Source organism: Drosophila teissieri, chromosome 3L (genome assembly GCF_016746235.2).
Source record: "Drosophila teissieri strain GT53w chromosome 3L, Prin_Dtei_1.1, whole genome shotgun sequence".
In the NCBI taxonomy this organism is placed as follows: Eukaryota; Metazoa; Arthropoda; class Insecta; order Diptera; family Drosophilidae; genus Drosophila; species Drosophila teissieri.
The window spans coordinates 23,423,532-23,445,303 of record NC_053031.1 but is presented as its reverse complement, the minus strand read 5'-3'; the positions used below and the strand labels follow the sequence as shown (position 1 = coordinate 23,445,303).

The following is a 21,772-nucleotide window of genomic DNA, read 5'->3' as shown; positions in this document are numbered from 1 at the left end:
TGTTAACGCAACCTTTGACAATATCTTAAAAGCGAATGGGATTAAGCGGCAATTAACAATCCCGTACAGCCCACAACAAAACGGAGTAGCGGAAAGGGCTAACCGTACGTTAGTGGAGATGGCCCGATGCTTGCTGACGCAATCTGGCCTGGTGGAATCTTTATGGGGAGAAGCTATATACACAGCTGTTTATCTGCGGAACAGAGCGCCTACGAACGCCCTGAGAGATATTACACCAATGGAAGCGTGGAATGGTAAAAAACCATCAATATCTCATATTAAAGTTTTTGGTTCTTTCGCAGTTGCATTGGATAAAGGCCACGCACGAAGTAAATTCAAGCAGAAAGAAATGGAATACCGAATGGTTGGTTATTCTCGAACAGCCAAAGGATATAGGCTTTTCGACCCGAGCACAGGACAAGTTATCGAAAAGAGGGACGTACATTTCGACGAGCGAGCTGATAACATAGCAAAGGATGCTGGATTCGTATCGTTTGAACTACCACAAGGCGGTGGTGTTTCAGACGGTCAACTGGAGGATGAGAGGGACAACTGCAGCAACGACTTAAGATCAGATGGCAAAGTCAACCCCGGTTCGCCCAAATACACCAGTTCGGAAGGCGTTGTGGGCGTTAGAGAGGGCGTGGCAAAAAGATTTTTGGCAAATCGTTAGATATTTACAAGACTAATACAAAAATGAAAAAATATCAAAACATTTGTCAAAAGTGTGGACGTGGCGGTTTGTGGGCGTTAGAGTGGGCGTGGCAACATGAATCGACAAACTTGCGCTGCGTCTATGTCTCTGAAGTCTGTATGCTTAATCTCAACTTTCTAGCTTTTGTAGTTCCTGAGATCTCGACGTTCATACGGACAGACGAACAGACGGACAGACGGCCAGACGGACAGACGGACGGACAGACGGACATGGCCAGATCGACTCGGCTACTGATCCTGATCAAGAATATATATACTTTATATGGTCGGAAACACTTCCTTCTGCCTGTTACATACTTTTCAACGAATCTAGTATACCCTTTTACTCTACGAGTAACGGGTATAATGATCACAGCATTGACGAGTTTATAAGCGCAGAAGACGGTGACAGCGATGATGACGGTGCAGAGGGTGAGGACAACTCGCAGGATGGAAAACGAGTGGGTCCTGGCAGACCTAAGCTGATTCGAACAGGCAAACCTGGACGCCCGCGAAAGCAGTACAATGTCTTAGGGGTGGCAACTAGCAGTGACGTATTTATTCCGGTAAGCTATGAAGAAGCAATCAGGTGCCTTGATTCGGAATTATGGTTGGAAGCGATGAATCGAGAGTACGAGGCTCTTATGAACAACCAGACTTGGCAGATAGTAGATCTTCCGAGAACAGAACGAGCTATAGGCTGCAAATGGATTTTCACTGTGAAGAGGGATGCGAACGGGCAAGTGCAGCGGTACAAGGCACGTCTAGTAGCCAAGGGCTGTTCACAGCGGTATGGAATTAATTATGCAGAGACTTTTTCACCTGTTTGTCGGATGGAAAGTATACGTTTCATACTTGCCCTGGCTGCACAGTTAAAATTACATTTGCACCAAATGGATGTATGTACGGCATATTTGAATAGTGATTTAACAGACACTGTATACATGCAACAGCCACTCGGATTCTGAGCCAAAGATCATGCGGACGGCGTGCTTTTGCTAAAGAAGGCAATTTATGGCCTTAAACAATCTGGCAGAGAGTGGAACTGTAAATTGGATTGGATTGGATGTGATAAAGAGGGATGCAAAATAGTCAACGAACAGGCTTATCAAGCGGTCATTGGTGAACTCATGTGGTTGGCGCTATCATCAAGGCCAGACATTTTACATTCAGTATCTAAATTGGCGCAGCGCAACAAGGATCCCCACAGTGAGCATTGGACAGGAGTAAAACATGTACTCAGATATTTGGCATCAACAAAAGATCTAAAACTGCATTACAAAATTAGCAATGAGCCTCTAACTGGTTACGTGGATGCTGACTGGGGAGGTGACAAAACTGATAGAAAATCATACACAGGATATCTTTTCTATTTGGCTGGAGGTCCGATTTCGTGGAAATCTGAAAAACAACGCAGCGTAGCTCTAAGCAGTACAGAAGCGGAATACATGGCATTATCATCCGCATGCAAGGAAGCAATTTCTTTAAGACGACTTATGTTGGAAATTGGCTGCGGAGAATCTGGAACATCGACAATAATGAATACTGACAATTTAAGCGCTCAGCAGTTGGCAAAGAATCCTGTACATCATTCAAGGTCGAAACATATTGATATCAGGTATCACTTTGTAAGAGATATTGTTAAGGAAGGGCAGATTATTTTAAGGTATCTTTCAACTAAACAGATGATTGCAGATATATTAACAAAGAACCTTCAAAAACAAAAGCATTGTGAGTTTACTAAGAAGTTAAGTTTGTATTGAAATATGTAAGCTTACATTGAGGAAGGGTATTGAAACTATCAGATAGCACTGTTTTCTCTAACACAAAATCTGTATCGATAGTACTTACTGCAGTCACTAAAAGTATCGAATAAAGATCTATTTCTTGTGTATATACTCAACAAAGTCGGACGTGTTTTTACTCAAGCGGAATAAACATCAAGAGGTTAACTGATACAGTGGCTTCATTTTTTCTGAGAATCGTGGAACAAACTGTCTAAAATACGATGCCAGACCTATAAACTGCCTCAACTGCTGTTGGCTGAGATAAAACAGAAAGAGCTTCTATCTTGCGAGGATTTGGTTTAATTTCTCCATCCTTGATGTAGAGTCCTAGGTACTCTATTCCTGTACACAGAAAATTACATTTTTTTATATTGAGTGGGGGCCTCGTAGTGTAGTGGATAGCGCAACTACCTGTCAAACACGAGGTCGTGGGTTCAAACCCCACCCATGACGGGATCATGGCCACACAATCTTTCCTCTCAAAAAGTACTTTTCTAGTTTTTAGAAAGTATTATTCCATCCAAAAATGCCTAATGCAACAATCTTCGGCAACTTTCCCCTGCCAAACCGCCTCACCCCCTCTGCACGCTATATGGAGTAAAGCGGGGTCCCAACATAGTTACCAAGTGCACCCTGTGTTCTGCGAACAGCAACAACACCCAGCAGGGCCTGACGCGTTACCAGAGACTGTTCGCCGTAGACGCCACTCCCCGATGACGCTGGGTGGCAAGCCCCACCACTAGGATAAGCCGCATCTGGCCAATCACCAGATCGGTCAAAAAACCTAAAAAAAAAAAAAAAACCGATTACCGATTACCGAAACAAATATGAGAAAATTAGGCTCTCGTAGAAGTCCTAAGTTCCCGAAAGGAATAAGCAAGGAATTAAAAAAAAATATATTGAACGAGAACCCTGTCTCTGATAACGCTTTAAGCACTGTATTCAACCTCTCACATGCTTCCTTCTTTGTATTCGCAACTAGGAGCGCATCGTCTATGTAAACAACTGCATACGAATAGGCTAAGTCCCCTAAAGCTTGAACAATAGCACGTTGAAAAAAAGAACAATTAAAAATTTTGGATTTGTAAGTACTCAATTTATCAGATTCAATCAATACACCGAAACCAAGCTTTAATATGTCTTGGCCAATCATAATATCGTGCTTTAAATAGTTATCCACTACAACATGAAACAAAATTTTTAAATTAAATTGTGACATTTGGACTGTTGATAGTATTTGCAAGAGGCTCTTATCTATATTGTCACCAATTCCTCTTAATATAACTAGATTATTAATTCTCTTGCCAGCTAGTTTGTTACTTCATTTTTCTTTTACCAAAGAACATTCGGCTCCCGAATCGAAAAAGAAAGGAAAGGGCTCACCCAATTGAAAGAATAATCAACTTGGCTCACTTAATTTGCATACGTCAACTCGCATTTCGATGTATTTGTTATTGCCTTTGGGACATACAGAAGCTACATGTCCCATTTCGTCGCCTTTAAAACATTTTATGTTCGAACGATCTTTTGACCCAGGCGTGATGCTTCCGCTGTAGCTTCTTCCTTTTGTGACTGATGAACCTTCCTATCGAACGCGGCATTCGGTAAACTTGTGACCAACTTCCCACAAAAATTGCACATGGTCTGCGACTGCATTCTTAACTTCTTCTTTTCTGGGCCAGATTCATCATCATTGTTACGTTTCTTGAAGGCGTAAGCTTGCGCCACATTTGTCGTAAACACCCAACGCAACAAATTATTATCGATTTGTGCCATGTGAGCCAACGCTACTGATACCGCAATCTCCTCCAAATCCTTGGCCTTCCACTTAGACAGCAACAAGGTGACAATGCGACTTCCATACTGGGCAAAGCTCTGTCCAGGTTTTGGACGTCCGTTCAAAACGTTTAAACTTCGGCCATGTGATACCAGCGAAGCATATCTGCGACAGCCGTTGCGATGCACTGCCTTCTAGCGCTTTGCTCAACGCTATTACAAGGGCACTGCCTACAAGCGCATTATCTGCAAAGATTAAATCCACCGTGGTGCACCATGCAGATGCATCCGCTCCAGCGCTGTCAGCGCAGAATTTTGGCAGTGTGACGTGCAAAGAGTTTTCAGCCAACGCCGCACAATGGCGCAAAAGATACACATACTATACAAAAATCAAATTTTTGATGACAACGGATTGCATGGGATATTGCATTCGACAGGTAATAGTTCAAAAGGGTTGAATCCAAAAAATGATTCAAATCGGTTCAGTATTTTAGCAGTTACACGTGTTCAAAGTTCAACTTTTTTTGGTTGCAAAAGAAGCAGATTTTTTTTTTTATAGAAAATTCGGACTTTGCGGTCGATTTTTAGGTAAAATATGTATCCAAGCCGGTGCTTGGTTATGGTCTCTATGGAAAGGGTCATCCAATCTCGGTAAAACCAAGGTAGAATAAATGTATAATATTCTTTACACGTGCAGGCATACCTGTTTTACCAGAGTACTGCATTTTCAAAAATGTTTAACTTTGATGGAAAAAAGAAAGCGAACCCACACTGACCCATAGGTTTGGCGTATGAGGTGTTGTTCTTGAATATGTTCTTTATCATATTTAAAAGATATCGGGTCCACGTCCACGTCCCACCCCGAATTTCCAAGGCAAAAGATAACTTTAAATAACCGTAAAAAAGGCTTAGTGAAAATTCAGCTATAAGAGCAGTCACTGCGCAGTCCGAAAATGTATGGCGGGCATAAATTTTTTCGTGTATTGGCGGCTTGTTTTTCAATCCCTGACTTTGTAACGATTTTAAACTAATGTATAATGATTAAATATTTTTCAAAAATATTAAATAAAGTAAAATTTAATGATTATTTTGAACACAAAGTGCATACAAAAGGTACAAATAGATACAAAATTAGCAAATCAAAAAATTAAAAAAAAAAATTTATTTATTTTTATTTTTAAAAAATTAAATATGTACCATATAAGCATTTTCAGAGAACACAAATTAAAAGTATTTGTCGAAATTGGATAAACATTATTTATAACACCATAAAGTATGACCACTTAATCAAAAGGTACTAAAATTACCTTTCATTAAAAAAAAATTATGAAAATATCAACTGGTTCAAGAGTATCTAAAGTATCTAAGCCGCCACTGTGCGACGATCCCTCAGGCTTGCGGGCGCATGAAGGGGAGGGAACGTGGCCGAAACATTGCCCAATAGTTTTACGATCAAGCTACAACAGTGAGGACTGCTGACTGACGAACGGTACGAGCGTAAATATTTTGACAGGCACTTCTAATATTTATTCTCGTTGTGTTGGAGAGTTGAGGGGCTTACCAAGATCCCACGACCTAAAATCGACGAGCTTGTGACGTTCAGCCGCGCCTCGGGTAGTCAGGGCTGGCCAGGGTCGTCCAGGAAATTTCTTTCTTTCAGGACAGTGGTGCTAGAGAGGAATTCCCGACCCGAGTCCCAGTGATAATGCGCAGAGTTAACCTTAACTAGGCTTAAATATAGACGCAGAGTTTATTCATTTAAGTTCTTGGTTACAATAATTATATATAAAAACTGTACAGGCTCCCTCGGCCTAGTTTCCGGCTTCCACAGCGAGGCTCTTCGTACCTCGCGTCTTCGTCCGGGGACGCGGTCTTCCATACACGGCCGCTCCGAATTTCGTCGAGTACCCTTGAATCAACGTAAGCCTATGTTGTTGGACCCTGAAGTCAGCGTAGAGAAGTATACGGACCCTTAAGTCAGCGTAGAGAATTATATGTAGGACCCTTAAGTCAGCATAGAGAATTATACGGACCCTTAAGTCAGCGTAGAGAATTATATGTAGGACCCTTAAGTCAGCATAGAGAATTATACGGACCCTTAAGTCAGCGTAGAGAATTATATGTAGGACCCTTAAGTCAGCGTAGAGAATTATATGTAGGACCCTTAAGTCAGCATAGAGAATTATACGGACCCTGAAGTCAGCGTAGAGAATTATACGGACCCTTAAGTCAGCGTAGAGAATTATATGTAGGACCCTTAAGTCAGCGTAGATAATTATATGTAGGACCCTTAAGTCAGCATAGAGAATTATATGTAGGACCCTTAAGTCAGCATAGAGAATTATACGGACCCTGAAGTCAGCGTAGAGAATTATACGGACCCTTAAGTCAGCGTAGAGAATTATATGTAGGACCCTTAAGTCAGCATAGAGAATTATACGGACCCTGAAGTCAGCGTAGATAATTATACGGACCCTTAAGTCAGCGTAGATACGTAATTCGGACCCTAAAGTCAACGAATAGACATAAGTAGGACCCTGAAGTCAGCGTAGATACGTAATTCGGACCCTGAAGTCAACGTATAGACATAAGTAGGACCCTGAAGTCAGCGTAGATACGTAATTCGGACCCTGAAGTCAGCTAAGGAGGGGTATATACGTAGGGGGGTTGATCTTACTCTCCAATAGTTACCACTCGTCGATCCTGGTCCTGATCCTGCTGCTTTCCCGCTCGCTGGTGACTTCCACCTCGGTCGACTCCGACCACCGACTGCCTATTCTGAGGCCAGCCGTATGTGCCCGTATGTCCGTATGTCCGAATTGCCCGACTTAGTGTGGCCGGGTTTCGGGGTTAGTGTGCCCCTCTAGTTATTTGTGCGCGTGCGCGCCTTGTTTGAATTTGACCTTGTTTCTGATGATCATTTATTATGTTTTGGTTATATCTATTATTATGTATTATGCCTTATTTATTATGTATCATGTATTCGGTATTATTTATTATTTATTATGTATTATTTATTATGAATTATTTATTATTTATTATTGTGCGCGGCCGCGTCACAAGCTTACGCTGGTAACCTAGTGCCTGAACATCGTATGCCCCTCCCTCGGCCCTTACCCAGGACTCGTGCACTAATACGCCGACGCAACAATGTTCAACTTGAAAATTTGTCGGGGCATTTTTACAAATATTTATGTTTTTAAATTATAATTTCTTTTAAGAGAATTGATAAAAACTGTGGTAAAATTATCGGTAAATGTGAACTGTTATGGTTAAATTTTTTCCTTTTCAAGTATACAATTGTTATGAGCGGAATTTTAAAAAGATTACTCCTCTTGTATATTAAAATATTACATACATTTTTGGTTTGTGATTTATTTGTATATGCTAATATTGTAACAGTCAATACTAGGTTGTTGGGCATTTAGAACTAATTAATACATTCGCTATGTTGTATATATTCTTAAGATTAATACATATACATATATATATACAACATTTTTCAGACTTAAGACTTGAGGACTAGAATAAAGTGGTTCTAAACTCAAAAAAGTTACTATGAAGCAAATCATTATAACAATCTAGCTTTAAAATAACTTTTGAGCTTAAAACAACACTGGTCACCAAGCTTGTATTTTGTATACGATTTGGCGGCTGCATACGACTTTTGCTGCATAATCTTATTTCTTGATTAAATAAAAACTTTCTTTTTACCCTTGCAGTGGGTATTATAGTTTTTGGTTATATGCCTTAAAGTTTGAACCATTATTCTGACCGTTTTTAAATTCAGTTTGCGGATAAGCTTTGAAGCAATATCCTATTTCCATTGTTTTATGGTTTGTGCACGTAATTGCGTTTAAAAACCACATGGTCATGAATAAAAGAAGTTATTTGTTTTTCATTTTCATATAAAAAACATTACCAATAATACTACTTATTAATATTATTTCTATTTCATTTCATTATAATATATCTGTATGGACTACTAGGAGAAGCACGGTTTTATAATATCTAAACGCATGTTGCTAAAATTATATATTTAAGAGTTTAGGCATAATAGAACATGGAAGTCAACTAATTAAAATTAATTAAATTATTTTGAACATTTTTGACAGGATTAAAATAGCTTAAAATGACTACTGTAAAGCGACCAACTGCAAACATGTGTGTGATTTTAAACTTTAATATGTTTACAAAAGTGTGTGGTTTAATGTGTTACGCTTAAGATCTCGGAACCGACTGCATTATGTATATTAATCACTATTTTCTCTATTCTTTCAATGCTCTTACGTTCTCTCACATTCTTAAGAGCGACGACCACACTGCGTCTTTCGGACCACTTGCTCTTCTGTCTTGTTTTCGAATCCTACATTCGGCCCTCCTGACTGGGTGTTCGTCCCAAACTCCTTTATGAACTCTGCTATAGATGTTTTAAATGGACCTCACCATCTGCCACTTTCTCAACATTATGCCTTATGACATGCCTATGAACTTTTACTTCTTTGTAGGGAACAATAAACTTTCCCTTTAACCTAAGACCAACTCAATACTAAGTAAGCCGGATCGCAACTAAATCGTTGACCTTGTACTGTTTTTCGTCCATTCTCTTCTGATTAAAATTTCGCCTGTTCTCTACCTGTAATGCTTCTATATTATTTTTAACGTCCTGACTCATCTGTTCACCCTCTTCGTCCAACTCCAGTATCTTCAAGCTTTGAACTGTCAACAACACGCATGTCAACACCTGTTAATAGTTTGAACGGTGACACTATAGTTATTCTGGGCTCGGTATTGAGTATTGATCAACTCACATGCTTATAACAATTTCCAGGGTTCTCTAGGTTTATCTTTGACAGCGAAGGACCAAAATAAGATTTATCCACCAAATCCTTTGTCTTCTTCGATGGACAATCTGAATGAATCTGAATTTAAGTTTTCAACTAAACTTCTGACTGCCTTGACCCACTCATCTGCTAACTGCGCTTCCTTTAGCGGTTTCTGTCAAAACGAAACATGAAACTCGGTTGAGAACGCTCTCATGCCTGTGTTCCTGATTGTAATTCCTTGATCACGCTGTCCATCTGTACCATTGTAAAGTTGTTTCTCACAATCTTCTCGTTCAACTTGCGATAGGCGCAGCACAAAAGTTTCTCTCCATTCAGTTTCGCTATAAGTACAATAGGGGAAGCATACTCAGAAGTACTATGCTTGATAATCTTTTGGTCAAGCCACTTCTGAATTTGCTCGTCCTCTACCTTCTGCTCAGTGTATGCAATACGTCGAGTATTTTGAAACACTGGTATTTCGTTTGTAAGCACGATTTTCATCTCGACCGGACAATGAACGTTTCTTTTGGGCTTGTACTATTCTATCGTACGTTTTACACCTTCTTGCGAATGTAGCAAATGCGAAAACTCAGTGTCAAGCCACTCTGAAACTCGTTCATCAATCCATTCCATCCATCCATCCAATCGATCAAATAAGTCGGCTTCTTCACTTCCATTATCGCATTAAGGTACTAATGTAAGGATTCGGTCTTCTTCCGCTGTCGTTTACCAAATCTACCAATTCGTCAAACAATGCGTTTTTTAGAGTTTTCCAATCACGAACATCACAACTGACTCTAAAACAAATAGCTTTGCCGCTCCACTTTGTAATTGTTTCGCAAATGACTCCATTTTACCGTATGTGCACGATATACTGAATACTGTCTGGTGAACTAGGTCCTTAAAACTGTGACACACTTCTTTCCACATCCTTCAATGTGAACCATAACCTTTCCGAATTAGGAATTTCGACCTTGCGATTCTGCCCAACTACACCTGTTTTCCGCCAACGCTCAACATTCCGACCTGGCTGCCCATTAGTAGATGTTGCGGGTGCAAAAGACTCATCTATCTCTTGAGTTTAAGATAATGCTAAACCTAGACAAAAGAGGGAATAACGGGATCGCCCTGGCCTAGAAAAGGACGACGCGGGCGCAGCTCGACGACAGTCAGTACCTTGCGGGACTCCAGCATTGATACCGCTGTCAAGTGAAGTCGAAGCTCGAACACTTTGTGTGTATTCTGGGTGCTGGCTGAAGTTCTAGGATGGATTATTATTTATTATTTTTTTTTTGTTGTATGTTGTATAAGTTATTTTAGAGCGAAGGCGGAAGTATAATAAAGCTCTCTTTCGCTCTTTGCGAATTCGTCCACCTTTGCCAACCTTCGTCAAGCTAGGCTCTAAGTATGATCATATGGAAATATAAGTTAGTCGAAATTCGAAATCGGCAAGCGTACACGCATTCCTTTCGTCGCCGCCGAAAAATTTAGTTATTTACTCGGCGTCACCAATACTGCTCCAGATTGGCCTTCTCGTTAATCACTGCCACTTTTCCAGATCCCAGCGCCACTTATTCAGATCCTCCTGTAGGATAGTGAGACCTCTGCAGATCTTCATGTAGATCACCGCTGACTGATTGCTGTTTCGCTTCCTTCTTGCTTCGACCAGCCTCTTGAAGCCCGTTCCTCGTCTCTCTTGATGGACAACTTCTGCGATCCGCCTTCCACCAAAACTTAATAACGCCTTGCCCTTTGTCCAGATGACCACCGACCTCAATCCTGTATCTCGATTTTGGACGTCCACCACAAAGTCGTTGCGCTGAATTCACCATGTCATTACATGCGCAACTCTGCCTTTTTGATCTCACACAGAACGTTTCTCTAGCAAATTCGTTTGTACATTTTGACTTGCGCACCACTGTTCTGTAGTTTCTTTAGTTACACCACCGCTTAGCACAAAGGGTCCATTTAATGACAGAAACTCCTTCGACGACATTGTATTATTTTAAGTGTTTCGTGTTTTATTAATAATTAGCAAAACATATGTATGATTTTAAACTTTAATCAGTTCACAAAAGTGTGTGGTTCAATGTGTTACGCTTGAGATCTCAGCACCGACTGCATTACATTTTTCTCAATTCTCTCTATTTTTCTATTGCCAAAATGTTATTTGCCACGCCCATTCTAACGCCCAAAAACCGTTAAAACTGTCATACCAAAGACATTAGAATAACAAGATGCGTAACGGCCATACATTTGTCTTGCACTTTGCAGCCACTGTTCTGCCATAATAACAAGAAAGACATCTCTTACCTTAACAAACGTGGAGAATCAACACGCGCTCAGGCCACCCACATCTGTCACACTCCGCCACAATCCGGCCCGTATTACACGGCACCCCTTCCTACAAATAGCACCAATCCTAGCCTACCTGAAACCAAAGACATTAGAATAACAAGATGCGTAACGCCATACGATTTTTTTGCACACGATTTTTTCGTCGTGGCTTTTCAAGTGGCTCCAGGCTCTCTCGAAATTTTGTTCAAAAGCCACAGAGCGGAGAGCTCTAGAGCCACCAGCTCTCTTGTACGCATACAGCGACAGCTGACCACTGTATTAGTGCACACGTATGCACATGCATTGTAAAAATGACAAAATATGCCCTTCATCTTAGAAGTTCTTAGACTTTAAATCTATATTATTTTTTATAAATTGACACCACTTAAAAACTGTAGTCTTGCATTGCCTTAACATAACAATTATTCAAATTCAAAACAGAAATAATAATAGCACAATCTATGTACATAATAATGCATAATAATTTTAAAATATGACTTTATATTAGAATAATTGTCATTAGAGTATTCAGCGTGCGACGTGTGAAAAATATAAGAAGACAATGATTCTTCGGTGCTTATGTCCGCACTTCGTGCTTCAAGAAATCAATTTTGCAATAAACAGATTCTATATTTTTATTTATTTTATATATATTAATTTTTTAATATGAATTTTGTATTTAAATTTGTATGAAATATTTATTTTTGAAATGTATTTCTTTTATTAAAAATTCTTTGTTTTAAATTACAGTAGTTATAATAATTTCCTTTGTATACGTTTTAATTATTTACTATAGTAAAAATTATCCATTTTCAGTATTCAAAATGCAAATAAGATTCAGTTAAATTATGTTCTTATATTTTATTTTGTTGTTTTTAAAAAAGCGATTTTATCAAACGAATATTAAAAAAACTTCTTTCAAACCATAATAGTTTTGAATCGAAATTGACCAAAACATTAATCAAATTTGTTTCTTAGATCAAAATTGATTTCTGCCCGAAAATCGTCTTCTAGCAAAAGCACGCACACATACACACTATCTCCTTTAATGTTTTTACTCACACAAGGAAGACAATTCAATTTTTAGATTTTTACGCTCTCAATTTTAGGCGAGCGAAAAGAGTGCAATTTTGGTCGTCACCAAAAAAGTGGCTGCATAGTGCAAAACCAATGTATGGCCGTTACGCATCTTTATTATTCTAATGTCTTTGCTGAAACTCACTTCTATAAGCATGCAGTCCAGGAACGGCCCCGTCACTCTGGCCGCAGTCCCACCTCTGTTTTGTAGTTTCTGAGGACCAATTGTTGGAATTTTTCAACTCACTCGGTGAGCGATTCATAGCGGCCGGTGACTACAATGCCAAGCACACGAACTGGGGATCACGCCTTTTGACCCCAAAGGGCAAAACAACTTTTCAACTTCCTCATTAAGCCGCGAAATATGCTCGATTGTGTGACTCCGAGAAGACCTACATACTGGTCAGCAGATCCAAATAAGCTCCCGGATCTCATTGACTTTGCAACACAAGAAGAAAGATCCCAAGAAATAATATTACAGCAGAGTCACTTGCAGAACTATCATCTGATCACTCTTCAGTTCTTCTCAGGCATCGACAACATATAACTGAGTGGCCCTACAGACTGACAGGCAGCCGGACCAACTGGGCAAGGTACACGAAACCAAACAGAGTTTACAGATGAGGACCGTCTGGCCGAATCGATGGAGGAAAGACTTTTTGCTGCGGACAAGGCCACTACACCTCCAGACACTCGCAATACGAACAATCCTAGCAAGACAAATCACAAAATCGAACAGCTTGAAAACGAAGACTTGGAAGAGAATGGCAAAATCACAGATCCCCAAGGGCTAAATAACAGCTTAAAATAGCAACACGTAGACGTAGGGCACTTAAGCTTGGGGAATCAAACGCTCAGCATAAATCAACAACTTTCGCCTACTAGCAACTCTTTGTGAAAATCACACAAAAATATTCAGCCACCAGCAGAAAGCTGGAAGCTGGATACGCAGCGAAGAAGATCGAGCTAATACCGGCCATCTTGAATTCCGGTTCATAGTTCCAACTGCTCTCAACTTCCGGAAAGTCCATGACTAGTGGCCGATGCCGCTGCCTGGGGGCAATTCTGGTAGTCCACAAAAACGTCTACCCGTCTGTTGTGAATGGTAAGGCTTAAAATAAATAATATATCGCAAGCTGTACATAAACTAATTTATCTTTTTTTCTTTTCTTTTCAGATGTATAGAACTGATCATCGCCGGTGGATTTTTGTCCTAATTCGTCCATTGCATTTTTCAAAACTTGAACTGTCCTGTCTAAAGCTCTCTAAAGCATCTCGGCGCTCATACGGACAGACAGACGGACAGACGGACATACCATTATATTGTACCATTATATACCATTGTACTGTACGAGTAACGGTTTTAATTAATATGTAATTTTCATATTCTAATTTGCCATTACTTTATTAACTCTAAGTTTATTTTAGAAAAAATCGTTATGTCATACTATGGTGTAATAACCTGGACGTGGACGCACGCTTTTCAGCTTTCACTGAACTACAAACTAAAAACATGTGCATCTTACCTACATACTGATTACTTTTTTTATAAAGTTTGTTATGTTTAATGTCTACTGTTTAAACTTGAAAGAACAGTTTCACAGTTTTATTATGTTTTTGATTAAAGTTTATTGCTTAGTTTTGCTATTTTATATGCATAAATCTAAAATGTTCAACTCGAATTTTCGAAGCTTTTTTACAAATATTTATTTTGTTTATATTAAACTTCACAGTTAAATAAATATGGTATTTCATTCGACACTAAAATGATATGTAATATTTATGGAACCTAATCTAAGCCCATCAGTGATTACCGCATTTAAAATAAAGTGTAATATTAAAAACTTCTGATTTATAAGTTAAATAAGTGGCAACGTTCAGAATAATATTTTTGTATGTTCATGTTTTTATTCAATATACTCCATATTAAACATTCTAAGTACTTTAAAAAATTCAAACAAATTTCTAAACTAAAATCCACAATTTTTGTTTAAAATGCATACAAGCAAAGGAGAAGATTATTTAAGATCATCAAGAGCGCCTGACTTCTTGTTTTTTTTTATTTGTGAGTATAGTGAAGCCGCCTTGTAATTGATAGGTCCATAATGTTGACTCTCGAGATCAGCATAAATGAATTCATCATCAAAAATTTGCGCATTTATAGGCTGTATAGATAAGGGAAGTGTAATATAAGTAAAAGGCTGTCAAATATTTATGTTTGAATAATATTGATAAAAATGTTTTCATGCAAATGTATAACGAATATCGCCTAGTTATGAATTATGAAATTTAATAAAATTTTGGTGAGGCTGTCAGCCTCAGGGCCTCAAGGCTTTAGCCTTCGATAAAGCCATTTATTATATTTTTGCGTAAAATGATAATAAAAATGATTGAATTGACAATAAAACATAAATTAAATTTACCTTCTTTCTACTCGGACAAAAACATTATCTCTTTGTTATGGAAAATGTATTCAAATAAAAACTTAGAATATATAAGTATTGCTGCTTTTGTAAGGATCCTCAAAGTCGGAAAGATGCTAAAAAATTATAATTATTTTTTTTAAGAGAATTTATGAAAACTGTGGTAAAATTATCGCTAAATGTTGTGTATTATGGTAAAATTTTGTAATTATTAAATATCCAATGAGCGTGCCGCCAACAGAATTTTAAAAATATGTACTCCTCTTTTATATTCAAATATTACATACATTTTTGGTGATTTATTATTACATGCTAATATTGTAACAGTCTATACTTGGTTGTTGGGCATTTAGAACTAATTAATACATTCGCTGTATTGTAAATATTCTTAAGATTAATACATATACATATATATATACAAAATTTTTCAGACTTAAGACTTGAGGACAAGAACAAAGTGGTTCTAAACTCAAAAAAGTTACTATGAAGCAAATCATTATAACAAACTAGCTTTAAAATAACTTTTGAGCTTAAAACAACACTGGTCACCAAGCTTGCATTTTGTATACGATTTGGCGGCGTAAGTTCTGAAATTATATTTTCTCTTACTTTTGCTGCATAACCTTATTTCTTGATTAAATAAAAACTTTCATTTTATTCTTGCAGTGGGTATTATAGTTTTTGTTCATATGCCTTAAAGTTCTGTGCACGTAATTGATGTTTAAAAACCACATGGTCATTAATAAAAGAATTTGTTTGTTTTATATTTTCATATAAAAAAACATTAACAATAATACTTGCGTTTTTTTAAATAAACCCTTTATTTGCAATATTATTTTTATTTTTGCTCTGTAAGGGTATGGACAGTAGTCCTAGTAAGGAGAGGCACGTTTTCCAATACACGGTTTTATAATATCTAAACGCATGTTGCTAAAATTATATATTTAAGAGTTTGGGCATAATAGAACATGGAAGCGAACAAAAATAAAATTAATTAAATTATTTTTAAAAAATTTGGACAAGATCGTATTTAAAAAGAATATTTTTTAATACTTTAACGAGACCAATTGCACTACAACAAGTAATTGCATTCGTTTTTTATTATTATGTAAGCTCAAAAAACCATTTAGATAAATGCGCGAAAAATCGGTTTTATGTACATCTGTAATTATCATTTTTTTATATTTAGTATAATATTTTTTTGCAGTTGGTAGTTCTAACATATTTATATCCGTTACTCGTAAGTTAAAACGGTACTCTATATTCGTTGAAAATTATGTAAGAGGCAGAAGGAAACGTTCATCTGTCCTTCTGTCCACATGAACGTCGAGATCTCAGAAACTATAGAAGCTAGAGTATACAAAAAAAAAATCTAAGTATACTGTTTCCAAAAACATAGATGCAGCGCAAGTTTGTTAACCCATGTTGCCACGCCCACTCTAACGTCCAAACTTTTGAAAAATATTTTGATATTTTTTCATTAGTCTTGTAAATTATCTATTTGCCAAAAAACGCCCACAAACCGCCCAAAAAAGCCACACCCACATTTCTCGTTTGCTCTTCCACTAGCAGAGGAACTGAGAACTAGACTATAATATTTCCTCTGTTTTTTTGTGATATATGTATAGTGGTTCGACCCGACGCGTTCCGATTTATATTAATTGGGAAAGATTCATGCAGAAAGCCCTAGAACTGAGCGTAATTTTTTAGGTAGAAATGGGTGTTGATCAGTATAATGAATATATTACTGTCCACGTCCCGACAAATCACAACAGAAGAGCGTGAGAAGGTGACTTCTATACATACACAAAGAAAAAATCTGCTGTAGTTGTTTGGTCATAACAAGTGGTATACCAATTGAAAAAAAAAAACATAAATTATTTACATACCAAAACTTTTACCTATTCGGTACGCTTTAGGTCCAACAGAACAGAATTTGCATAAACAAATTATTTTTCATTTATAAGCTTATTATTTACATGTCATAACGTTTAAGACCTCGAAGGTTATTATCGTGGTAAATCAAAATATATCGGTACACTAAAATACAAAAATTACATTTCCTACCCTTCAGCCGAAAAAAGCACAAGGTTTGATCAATTTTTATATTGAATAGAACAACCCAAAATATGTAAATGTGTCGATGCTATACGATGCATTACGATAGTGCATAACGAATTTGGTTGTTCACCAAAGAGACAACCGTTTTTTTGAAAGCAATTGTAACTTTCATAATAATAACCATGTCATTGTCAGGATAAGTGTACGTTCAATATGTCAATTACTAAAACTGCTGGGTAGTTAAAACGATAAAAACTTCTGAGTTTGGTCGCTGACGTGTGAAGACGTGTTTTTATCGAGCTTCGTATAAAACTGGTTGATTTGAGTGAAGTGTATGATTATTAATATAAAACAAATAATGGACCATCCCTCGAATACATATTTTCTGCTTGAAATAGTACAAGCAAGTAGTCTTAGATCTTCAAACAAAATACCAAAAACAACATCCAAACAACAAGTTCTTGTTCTACCACAGCTCCAAGCTCTTGCGAAATTTCTTTACGCTTACGTACGGTGAATAGAACTTGACAAGAGCAACCACTGCAACTGCAATTACAACAGCAACTGGATGGTATCGTCAGCTCGCTAAATTTCGTCGACGCAAGCACTTGCTTTCACTAAGCCAGCGATCAAAACAAAAACCACATCTGAATGGTTCTGCTGCGCTATCAGCAAAGCAAAACGTAAACAAGACCATATAGACCATATTACTATAAAAAGAAAACAGCTCTCAAAATAACAAAATTAACAAACAGAAAACAAGTAAAAAATTAAACGCGACAATGCTAACATGCTCACTATAAAAACGCCGGCAAACACCAGTAGATGAAATTTGTTCTACTGAAGAAAGTGTACAAACGGGAAAGTCACCCAAAGGGTAACCTAAGAAGGTCAAGCCTCCTGCAATATACATTCGCGAAAAAAGCTCAAGTGCATTAGTGAACAAAAAAGCAACACTAATAGGAGAAAGCTCCCCCTAAGAAAGGGAAACATAAATGAAACAAAAGTTCAAACTGAAACCTCAAAGGGTTTGAGGCAACTGTTTCGACCACTGAAATCGTAGATTCACTCAAGGAAAAGAACTTTAATGAAAAAATGCTCAGGAACACATTTAACAAAAATATGAAAAAACAACCAATGTTCAATATCGAGTTGGAGCCAGACAGCCAGATAATGAAAACAATTAAGTTTACCAAATCTACAAGATACAGCTCCTACTGCGTCGGTGTATCACAGTAGAAGAGTAGCAAGCGCCCAGTGCAGTGCACTAACTGCCAAGAATATGGCCACACAAAGGTAGTGTAGCTCATAGCTCAGCGAACTGCCATAACAAGAAGGAAGACATCTCGGTAAAAATGTGCAGCAACTGCGGCGAAAGTCAAACAGCGAACTGTGACTCACAATCGCCACAATCGGGCCCGTATTACACGGCACCCCCTCCTACACATAGCACCAATCCTAGCCTACCTGAAACTCACTTCTATAAACATGCCGTCCAGGAACGGCCCCGTCACTCTGGCCGCAGTCCCACCTCTGTTTTATAGTTTCTGAGGACCAATTGTTGGAATTTTTCAACTCACTCGGTGAGCGATTCATAGCGGCCGGTGACTACAATGCCAAGCACACGAACTGGGGATCACGCCTTTTGACCCCAAAGGGCAAAACAACTTTTCAACTTCCTCATTAAGCCGCGAAATATGCTCGATTGTGTGACTCCGAGAAGACCTACATACTGGTCAGCAGATCCAAATAAGCTCCCGGATCTCATTGACTTTGCAACACAACAAGAAAGATCCCAAGAAATAATATTACAGCAGAGTCACTTGCAGAACTATCATCTGATCACTCTTCAGTTCTTCTCAGGCATCGACAACATATAACTGAGTGGCCCTACAGACTGACAGGCAGCCGGACCAACTGGGCAAGGTACACGAAACCAAACAGAGTTTACAGATGAGGACCGTCTGGCCGAATCGATGGAGGAAAGACTTTTTGCTGCGGCCAAGGCCACTACACCTCCAAACTCTCGCAATACGACCAATCGTAGCAAGACTAATCGCGAAATCGAACATCTAGTACTTGAAAACGAAGACTTAGAAGAGAATGGCAAAATCACAGATCCCCAAGGGCTAAATAACAGCTTAAAATAGGAACACGTAGACGTAGGGCACTTAAGCTTGGGGAAGCAAACGCCCAGCATACATCGACAATTATCACCCACCAGCAAAAAGAACCCTTTGTGGAAAGCACACAAAAATATTCAGTCACCAGCAGAAACAGTCCTTCCACAGGCCTCTCTCCCTTCCACGAGGGATCACCTTCAGAAATTATTCCAACCAAATTCTGCTAGCTTGTCCTACCTGCAGTAACTAACAACTTGCCACCAATAAATTTAATAACAGTTAGCCAAAGCGAGATAGCATCTATCATAAAACATCTTAAGCCCAAAAAATCAACTGGTCACGACTTGGTGACACCAAAAATGATTTAGAGCTCGCACCGTGTGCGGTTCAGACCTTATGCCATCTCTTCAACGCTATTAAAAAACTTTTATACTATCCCCAAAGGTGGGGAAAGGCGGTCATAGTGATGATTCCCAAGCCATTTAAAAACAAAAAGCAACCCTCATCCTACAGACCAATCAGTTTTTTAACTTCTAGCCACACTCGATCATATGCTAATGCGACATTTAAAAATATAGCTGTCAGAGCCGTCTATAACTAATACAATTATTTCAAATTGTAATTAATATAAGTTATATAATGGGATTTGAATAATTATTGTTAGTTTCACAATAAATAACGCAATAAGTTTGCAAAAAAAAGCAAATATAAACGAAAACAACACCGTCACACCATTTGTTATCGAATTTAGATACATTTTTAACCTACGAGTAACGAGTATTAAATGTATTGTACATCCTGACACAATACAGCTTAGTTTTATTGGTTTTTTTTCACGAATAATATTAAATTTTTTTGATTTAAGAGTATAAATATGTTTTTTTTAGGTATACTTAAGTTAAAATACCTTGATGCGTCACTTAGGCTTTATTCGTCTTGATTATTTAAATACCTAAATATGCACTTCACAACTACTTTGCGACATAAAGTATTTAAGAGCACCTTCATTCGTGTTTTCAACAGCCTTCGATGTACAGGAGCTGTTGTCCGGGGCAGTAATAAGATTGTCCGAGGTGGGATTTATATCGTTTTCTACAATGCATTCCTCTTCACAGAAACTGTATCCAAGGTCTTCATCATCTTCTGCCCCTTTCAAGTAACTTGCAGAATCAAGTTGCGATGAATCGTCTTGATTCTTTTCCCTTGTACTCGGCACTGCCAAATTGCTGATTGTAGGTATTGGGGAAATGGGCTTGAAGGCATGCTTTTCATTTAATTCCAGCGCATCAAGAGCCGGTGGAAACTCATTTTGAGCGAGCTTCCTACTTTCGTGTAGCTGAAGTTGCAGTCGCTCCCGCAGCTGTTGTAGCTTGCCATTGGCTGTCTGAGTGCTTTGGAAATGGAAGGTGTGATGTTTTCGCAACGGCATGCGCATAGGCCTTTGCACCACTAGGCAATCATACTGGACATCTGCGGGATTACCCACTAATGCGCTCGAATATACCTCGGACGGAAAATCATTGAAGTCGGCTAGAGAACCTAGTCTTGACGCGTGTAACTTATTTAAAGCTGGCACTCCGTCATAATGTTCTCTATTGGCGCCAGTCCCGTTTTTTTTGCTACTGTTTTTTGCGGCGTTCTTGACTTTTGAATGCTCTGGCGCTGCTGTTTGAGGAGCACTCGTGTTAGATTTGGAGCCAGAATTGTAAATTTTAAGGGTTTCAGAGCTGGTACTCTGGAATTTTCTGGAGACGTCACCAAGGTTGCCAGGTCTTGCATATGGGTGGCTTTGGATATGTTCGTATAGGTTGCTGATGGTTTGTCGTCGGTGTTTCTTGTTGGTTTTGTTGCCAGTGTATACTTCATTGTTCCCATTTTTAACTAGAAATGGATTAATAGCGAGTGGTTGGATTTTCTGAAGTTAGTTTAAACATTAGGTTGTAAAAATCATGCATTATGCGGGTTATGTTAAGAATGCGTTGAGATTATGTTGTCGCCGTGTTAGTCCCACGTGTATAAAAATCATGAAAGTAAATAAAGTTTGAAACATGATCTAAAATAAAAAGCTTTATTATTAATAATTGAAGAAAGAATAAGGAATATGCAATAAACACAGGGTGTTTACTTTATTTACTTTATTATTACTGTCAAGGAACTTTTATACAAGTAATATACATAGTATTACATACATATATATATGCATGGAACGAATATTTTTGTTTATTCGTTAAGGACAAAATTTACTTCCCCAAATAGTATCTAATACCAATAAGTCGCTTTAGACATTAGGCACGGACAAAACATTTTAAGGTCATTGGATTGGGGTTTTTTTTTATCATAGGGATAACAAGAGTATTGAAGAAACGTCACTGTTTTAACGTTATGTTTCTGGCATATAAACTTAAAGAAAAAAGTACAACTAAAATTAATCTGTTAAAGCAAAAATGTATAAAAAGAATTGTTTTTCGATCCGTGGATGTATCACTTATTTAAAGTTAAGTATAATATTTTAGTATTTAGTTTTCTTGTGCCCATCGACTAAGAATTTATTGTTTTAGTTCCCGCGACATTCATTCGGACAGACAGACGATCACGGACTTAGAAACTTAAAGGCGGACGTTCAAGAATATAAGCTGTATAGGAGTGTATATTAGATTGTATATTGTATA

The 21,772-nt window shown here is 38.1% G+C and overlaps 1 protein-coding gene across 6 annotated transcripts in view; it reads right to left on the bottom strand.

Moving 5' to 3' along the window:
* Positions 1-14,379: 14,379 nt before the first annotated feature.
* The window catches only part of LOC122618254 (B-cell receptor CD22), a 43,792-nt gene continuing 36,399 nt past the window's right edge, over positions 14,380-21,772 (bottom strand). For 2 of the 6 annotated variants that reach the window (XM_043794552.1, XM_043794553.1), the window contains one exon: positions 14,380-14,661. In XM_043794552.1, the coding sequence (XP_043650487.1) occupies positions 14,515-14,661 (147 nt within the window). In that variant the 3' untranslated portion in view covers positions 14,380-14,514. Of the gene's footprint in view, positions 14,664-14,919; positions 15,036-18,098; positions 21,019-21,772 lie in introns of those variants that run through there. The other 4 variants (XM_043794554.1, XR_006326010.1, XM_043794550.1 and 1 more) reach the window with 4 other exon arrangements.